Consider the following 8718-nt stretch of genomic DNA (forward strand, 5'->3'; position numbering starts at 1 on the left):
TACATCCTAAAGCAATCTGTAGAGTCAATGCAATCCCTATCAAAGTTCCAACAACATCTTTCATAGAAATAGAATGAAGAATCCTAAAATTTACATGGAACAACAATGGACCCCGAATACCTAAAGGAAACCTGAGAAAAAGAACAAAGCTGGAGGTATCACACTCCCTGATTTCAAAATATACTACAAAGCTATAGTAACCAAAACTGCATCGTACTGGCACAAAAACAGACACACAGATCAATGGAATAGAATCGAAAGCCCAGAAATAAACGCACACATCTATGGACAGCTAATCTTTGACAAAGGAGCCAAGAGCATACAATGGAGAAAGGAAAGTCTGTTCAGTAAATTGTGTTGGGAAAACTGGACAGCCACACGCTGTCCATATACAAAAATTAACTCAAAATGGATTAGAGACTTGAATGTAAGACCTGAAACCATGAAACTTCTAGAAGAAAACATAGGCAGTATGCTCTTCAACATCGGTCTTCACAACATATTTTCAAGATCCATGTCTGACCAGGCAAGAGAAACAATAGAAAAAATAAACAAATGGGACTACATCAAACTGAAAAGCTTCTGCACAGCGAAGGAAACCATCAACAAAACAAAAAGACAACCTAACAATTGGGAGAAGATATTATAAACCATACATCTGGTAAGGGGTTAATCTCCAAAATATATAAAGAACACATGCATCTCAACAACAAAAAAACTAACAAGCCAGTTAAAAAATGGGCAAAAGACCTGAACAGACATTTCTCCAAAGAAGATATACAGATGGCCAACAGGCACATGAAAAGATGTTCAAAATCATTAACTATCAGGGAAATGCAAATCAAAACTACAATGAGATATCACCTCACGCCCGTCAGAATGGCTATAATTAACAAGACAGGAAACAACAAGCGTTGGAGAGGATGTGGAGAGAAGGGAACTCTCATACACTGTTGGTGGGAGTGCAAACTGGTGCAGCCACTATGGAAAACAGTGTGGAGATTCCTCACAAAATTAAGGATAGAACTACCATACGATCCAGCTATTCCACTGTTGGGTATCTATCCAAAGAACGTGAAAACACCAATGCGCAAACGTACATGCACCCTGGTGTTCATTGCAGCGTTATTCACAATAGCCAAATTTGGAAGCAACCTAAGTGCCCATCAAGGAACGAATGGATAAAGAAGATGTGGTATATATACACAATGGACTACTACTCAGCCATAAGAAATGATGAAATACAGCCATTTGTGACAACATGGATGGACGTTGAGGGTATTATGCAAAGTGAAATAAGTCAGAGGGAGAAGGTCAAATACTGTATGATCTCACTCATTAAGTAGTAGATAATAACAATAAGAAACAAACACATAGACACAGAGATTGGATTGGTGGTTACCAGAGGGGAAGTGGGGAGGGAGGAGGGTGAAAAGGATAATTTGGCACGTGTGTGTGGTGAGGGATTGTAATTAGTATTTGGGTGGTGAACATGAGAACATGATGTAATCCATGCAGAAATAGAAGTATAATGATGTACACCTGAAATTACTACAATGTTATAAACCAATGTTACCATACTAAACAAAAAAAAATTTTTTTTAATAATAATAATAAATAAAATAACTTGCACATAGTCACACAGTTGGGATTCAACCAGCCTTCACCCAACACAGCTAAGATTCAGACCCAAGGAAATCTGACGTCAGAGTCCATGCTCTTAACCACTACCTCATGTCACCCTGAAAAATGAGAGATCCATTTAAGAGCACACCTACTGCTTCAGAATAGCCAAGCTATTCCAAACAAAATTAAGGAATCTTCACAGATTCCGATTCTGTGGTTTTATAATCTTCATATTGAGCATGATCCCCATCTTCTCCTGACTACTACAAATGTGTTCTTTTATTGTGGTTCATACTATACAAACTATGGTAAGGGATCATGTTCTCTTTTTTTCTTCCAAATATTTATACGATTTTCATTCTGTGGGGAAAAAACCAAAGTCCTGTTACATAAAAGTCTTGAATAAAAATAATAATGTGACAATTAAGTTTGTAACTCTAAGAGAAATAAATTTATTTAATACAAAGAACATTTTTTCAACTCAAATAACACTTAAGAAATAGTGAAAAGAGGAAGAAGATTAGCAGAAATGTAGTGAATATGCTAGACTTGCACTGATTATGTTCAAAGGTCTCTGGCTACTATGTGGTTAGGAAGTCCATGGAGGTGAAATTCAAATTTCTCTTGCACTTTTCAAGCAATAGATTCAATCTCATAGTTAATTAAGAAGAGTGTTTTGATACAGCAGATAAAATAGTGGATGGACAGAGAGTAGACACAGATTTGAATTATGGCTCTGGTGTGATTAACTCCATGGGCAACCTCCAACAGAGCTGAACCCATCAGAATTCACAGGACTAGAGGGGTTTCCAGGTCTCTTTAAAGGCCAGTATTATATGGATTTCTGACATTAGTAGCACATTAGTTAATAAGCCAGATTGAATGCTAAGTGTTTCCATCGATGATAACCAGTAGTCAAAGTGCAATGTTGACTTTTTAAGTACTCATATTTGACCCTGGTTGTAGCTCTCATTGTTGTATAAGAAATAGTGTTCTGGTGACCTAAAATAGTTAACATCCTTTGCAATCATAGCCTACCACCAGAAATGCCCAAAAGAGAAAAAAATAATTCTCTTTGGAGAAAATAGAAGACATTCATTCACTCACAAACACATGGACAATAATTTAGTATTTAGACAAATAAAAGTTCCTAGATATCTCAGGATTCAATTCATCCCAATTAGAATATGTTATCTCCCACACATATTCTATACATTCTTCACATACTAGGCAGTTGCAAACCACCAGTAACACAGCAAGTTGCTTCATAAATGTTAGAAGAAGGTTCCAGGAGTTCTGGCCCTGACACAACATAGACCCGAGGTCTAGAGGAACTGGATTCAGGGCTCTGAGACTGGCATTGGTTAGATTCACATTCCAAAGTTTGGCAGCTCTTAGAAACGTAAGTCTTGGGTGGACAACACTTTGCCACGTAGCTCACAGGCTGGCAGCTCTGAACTACAGAACACATTTGCTGGCTGCCTCCTGACTGGCAAGGCGGAGAAACACTCGCCAACACTGCTGAGGAACTTCCTGATTGGCATGTTGTCCTTCCACAGGGCCTGGAGTTAGAGCAAGTTGTTTGGACAACTCTGGGGAGGCAGGCACGTTTCACACAGCCAGTCTCTGTGCATAGCTTCTGTTCACAGTTGGGCACTTTGCAATTGGTGGTTTCTCTGCAGGCTTCTTGAAAGTTGTCCAGGAGCCAGGTCCTGCAAAGGCAGCTGCTGGGTAAAAAAAATCCATCTTCAAAGCGTGTAGCATTAGACCTATGTACGATGGCAGAGAGTGGTGGGACATCGTAGAACTTCTTGAGTGACTGGCAGTGGCTCTGGGGCATTTCGTTAAAACCTTTGATTGAAGTTGGTTATGAGTACCCAACATTCCAGGTCTGAAGATCAGATTCTTTGCTGGGGAGATTATATACTCAGAAAACTGGGTGTTGGCTTCTTCTCAAGTCTCCTTTCTGCTTCATTGCTTAAGCTATTTTGAAGGATAACATCTCATTAGCACTTTGTTTAGTTATATATGAAAATGACGTCTTAATAACAAAGAAGCCAGTCCATTTCGAATCTTCAAAATGGCTTTCATGTTAGCCCCAAAGATGACTCATCAGGGTGGGGTTGTCAAATGTGAGTCCCAACATGCCACCCAAGCTAACATTTTATTTTTCCTTAGTCACTGTGACTCTCCATATTGGTAAATGGACAATAAGAAATGTATGTGGAAACAGCCAATTGAATACTGATTAAAATTTAGCACTGGAGTTTTTAGAGATGCCACCTTGGCAGAACATGGTAATATGATTAACACATGTTTAATCAGAAGCTGATCCGTTGAGCCCACCCTCATTCTTCCCAGATCTTGGTCTGTCCGGTCGATCAGTATGGGAGAGAAGGACTCTACAATGAGATTCCTTCTTACTGTTCACCCAAAGTACTGGATGTGGCCATTGCCATATCAACATCTTTATCTTTGTCTAACATTTTGTTCTCCTCATCTTATTGAAGGCCACATTTAAATGTTGCCTCTTTATGAAGCTTTTCCCTGTTCTTCCTATTTAGAAGTCATACTTCCTCTGAATTACGAATGGATTTTGACACATTCTTTATTACGATTGTATTTTACACAAAGTAGGTGTTTACTTCTATTTGTGTTTCTCAAAGGTTGATAATTAGCCTTTCTAACAAATCTGTGTCAGAGAAGCTTTTCATTTTTGTTTATTCAGTGTTTTTTGACTGCAGAATGATGGTCAGTGCCTACATTTATCACATTAGCATACCGTACTTCCCATAGTTTCATACTCGTGGCACAGGACCTACAGCACAATTTCTATAACACATTCTATAATCTACTTAGCTCAGCTTATGAAAGTGCAACAACAGAAGTATATTCTTAGCACAGCACTCTGGTCTCCCTTTCTTAGGTCTGAAGGAAACCAAGCACATTCAGGAACTTTGAATAACTTTTACACAAACTCCTCCTTGATATGTCATGGACTGGGGATATTACATATTTAAAAGGACACCTCTGAATACATTCAGCTTGACAAGCTGTACACTCAACTTATGTATAATGTCTTTGTAACACATGCAAGTGATTTATAATTTTGAATGACCACTCTTGTGTGATTAAAGATCCCATTATGCCCTCCACATGAACCCTACAACAACCCATTTAACTCTTATGCATATGTGTATTTATCATTGCACAGAAGCTTCCACTGTAGCTTGTGACTCTCCTGCTTAAACGTATCAAATGGATTCTCATTGCCGTTGGAATAAGATCCATTCCCCTTAGCCTGGTCTCCAGCACCTTGCAAGACCTGGCTGCTGTCTATTTTTCTAACTCCACATGGTGTCATTTCCCTCTGACACAAATGCTCCGTTCTCACAGGCCTCTACTCAGCTCCTTGAGCAGGTCGAGCCTTTCCTTGCCTCAGTATTTTACACGCGCAGCTGCCTGTCTGTTTCACCTTCACTGCCCTCTCCCACTCTACGTACAGCTCCTCTCCTCATCTTTTGTGTCTCAGCTTAAGAGTTACCTCATAAAGTGGCTTTCCTTCGTCACTCTCCTTGAAAAGGGACTCCATTCTCAAGGTCTAACTTTTGTCCTTCGCAGAACTTATCTCAGTTCATAGTGATTTTATTTGTTTCTTTACTGTGTCTTTGCCACCGTTGAGTTCCACAGAGTCAAGAAGTATGTGTATCTTTCTCACCAGCGTATCCCCACCACTGAGCACTCTGCCTGACCGGCGCATAACAAGAACTCATAAATGCATTTTGAAAACTTAATGAATAGAAGGTGCTAAATAAAAATTTACTCAAATTATAGTGAAGCGTTTGAAGGGATAGAGTTCTGAAACCTTGACATACCCAAGATTTCCAAGAATTGGCAAAGGTATAGAGCTTAAAGAAAAAAATAATAATCACCGTGCCTACCATTCAGCTACCCCTTTGTGCAATAAGAACAAAATCATCAAGGAAGCCACTTATTAGTATGGGGCGAGCTGAGTCAATTATTTAAAAATAATGTTTGGTTGTACATGGGCATGTTTGAAAAAGCTTTTACCCTGAAAAAGGGCACCACTTTTCTCTGTCAGCACAGACTCTTGTTGCCAAATTTAGAGAAGCAAAGGCAGAACATCTTGGAGGCCAACATTCACACAATCACCTCCAGCAGGCAGCCCTCTTATTAACCTCACAGCGTGTAGTAAATTAATGAATACCTGTGCGGTTCCAAATCTTCAAATATCAGACAGCGAGGTCAGGTCTATCATTTGTGAATAAGGCCACTCCATGAGTTCTTTTCTCTTTGAGATGAGGCATTAACACGCGCATTCTATTTAATCAAGTGTTGAATTAATAGGTGTTTCAGCATATAATTTTGGTTCCATGAGTAGGTACAGATTTTGGCTGGTGCTGGATTTATAGGGGGAGTTACCTGGCTTATTACTACAGAATGACGTAGGCTAGGACAACTGGTTACCTTGCAGTTGTTTTTATGTAGTTTATCTTCTAGCAGTCTTGAGAAACAGGTGGAAATAGTTACCTGATTGTTGACGGCTGCTTTGCTAGTAAATGGTTGACCAGCAATTTCCTGGTCTCTCCTTGTCTTGAAGTATGCAAATAATTGAAGCTGCAGTGGCACCTCCCAACCACCAGAGAGAGGAATATCAGCATTTGCAGTAGGAAAGCAAATACAAGGATTCTAGAGCCAGACTGCCAGGATTCTAAGTCAAGATTCACAATAGCAAACCATAACCTTGAACATTTCCCTTAAATTTCTATGACTTAGTTTCTTCATTTTTAAAATGAAAATTATGAATATCACCCTCATAAAGTTGTTTTATTGATTAAGTGAGATGATATATATAAGATACCAAATTGCCTGCTGCACATTGAGGGATAAATGAATAAAAGTAGCAATTATTTCTCATTCAGATTAAGGATCTTCATGCAGACCAAGGTGTTGTTCTTATGGCAACATCAATCTGGGATTCACACACAACTGTAAGGTAAAATAAACATAGTATCTTTTTTGTTTAAGATTATGTTGTTTGTATCTGTAAATGTTGCACATTCCATTCTTTTAAGGATTGGATTACATTTATCATTCCCATTAAAGGTCCAGTCAACTTGTCTCCATCTCTCAAGAGCTTGGCACTTGGTAGTTACAAGATTGAATAGTTTATATTGCTTTTATATTTGATTATGTGACTATGCTAGACTTCTAATCAATTAGACTTCTAATCTTTTTCATCTGTATTAAAGTAAAAAAAAGTTAAAAATTAGAGCCACCCTTAAGTAACATAATTCAGCTCAGTCTCCCACACTTTATTTCCTCTATCATGCCTCGGTTTTATCTCACCAACCAAACTTATGCCAAATAGCCTAAGTTAATTTAAATGCATCCCTCTTCTCCAACCAAGAAGTCACTCATACAGATACAGTGCATAGCAATGGAGGAATACTTGGCCAAGAGGGAAGAAACTTGGCTTCTAGCCCTGCTGGTTCTCTTAATTCACTGTGTGAATTTGGACAAGTCACTTTGTCTCTCTGAGTATCTTATAAGATAATGAGTTTAGATGAGAAGATCTCTAAGGTCCTTTCCAGCTGTCACATTCTATGATTTTCTATCAGAATCTTAATAACTTAGAGTTGAATAGGACATTAAATGGCATCTTGTCAAATCTACTACTCAATGAAATTTGCACTTTTATTTAAGCCGTCTAATCTTCATTAAGGTTACTTGTGAAAATTTTAACAGGACAGACCAAAGACTGAAGTCAGTAGACTATTAGCTGCCATGCATGCTGGTAGAAATCCATAAATTTAAATGAATAGTCCTATTGTATTTGAGAGTAACTCTGAGAATAAATAAAAAGTATGTTTCTCTGGCCAAGAACACGTTGGTCCACCTCAAAAGACTGTGTTGAGGGGAATGACTAACTTCCTTCAGATATAACTTTCTATGAAAATAAGTCAAGTACCATATAACCCTTCTCAGTCACTGTAATGCACACAGAAAAAACATTTTAGGCTCTGGAATATTCAAAATTATGACACAATGACCATAATAATGATCCTATATGGAATATAGAAATGGTCTCTTGATGGCTTTCTCTGTTTCTAGTGATAAATAGATTCTCAGAATATGATAATAAAAAGATTCACACATGTGACATCATTTCTTCTCTGAAACTCTCTCTAAATAATTTCATTTACAATTCAGTTATATCAACTTTGATTCAGATAGCCAAAAAATAAAAAATAGAAGAAGTGAAAACATTACACAGTGTCTTTGTAGCCCTTAATAATGAGTGACTGGAAAAAAGAATGAACCATAGTATCTCGACCATCTGAGCATTAACACCCATATTTTCCAACCCCTTGTTCTATTACGTCTTGTATGTACAAGTGCCATGGTTTATTATAGTAATTATATACTTGCTTTGTTCCTTTCCCCAGATGCACTTAGTCTGTCCTGCCTTTAAGGTTAATTTATGCTGAAGTTATTTTTCTGCTTTTATGTGATCCAGAAATGTGATTTTCTTTGTGAGTTCTTCCACTTCTCCTGTGGGTACCACAGTTGTGATAATGTGCCATCTCAATGATTTAGCATTTTTGATGACAATGATGACCAGAAGATTGATGGCAACTAGCTTGTGTAAATAGACTTCAACCAGCAAAAATGAATTCATATTTGATGTCATTGACATAATATGTCCTGGAAATGATCATCCTAGCTCCATTTCATTCATTCATTAAATAAACTTTTCTTGCCTGTTTACTACTAGCCAGATTTTGTTAGAAAATATTCCATTGTGCTCATTGAGGATATAACAACATTAAAAAAAACAAACAAAACAGTACTGATTAAACAAAATAATACTTTAAATATTAAAAATAATGATTTTGGAATCAGCAAAAATATAAGCGTATATAATACTGGCATTGTGTAGGGAATAAATGACTCTGTTGATTGTGGAGTCTACTTAAAAGGCGTGAGAGAAGAGGCAATATTTCTGTGGGTTTGAAGGGTAAGAGAGAAACGGCATTCGTTCTAGAGGTACTAGACTGTGTAAGAACT

At 37.7% G+C, this 8718-nt stretch overlaps 1 protein-coding gene across 1 annotated transcript; it reads right to left on the bottom strand.

The window, feature by feature from the left end:
- Positions 1-2845: 2845 nt before the first annotated feature.
- Positions 2846-3466, bottom strand: LOC131423060 (keratin-associated protein 27-1). The gene has a single exon (XM_058570615.1). It carries the CDS (start codon positions 3464-3466, stop codon positions 2846-2848), a length of 621 nt encoding a protein of 206 aa, XP_058426598.1.
- Between the last annotated feature and the right edge of the window lie 5252 nt (positions 3467-8718).

The sequence above is a fragment of the Diceros bicornis genome, chromosome 27, assembly GCF_020826845.1.
Source record: "Diceros bicornis minor isolate mBicDic1 chromosome 27, mDicBic1.mat.cur, whole genome shotgun sequence".
NCBI lineage: Eukaryota > Metazoa > Chordata > Mammalia > Perissodactyla > Rhinocerotidae > Diceros > Diceros bicornis.

What these genes read in the sequence shown, in the direction of transcription:
- LOC131423060 (XM_058570615.1), bottom strand. Translation starts at nt 3,466, where the DNA reads ATGCCCCAGAGCCACTGCCAGTCACTCAAGAAGTTCTACGATGTCCCA.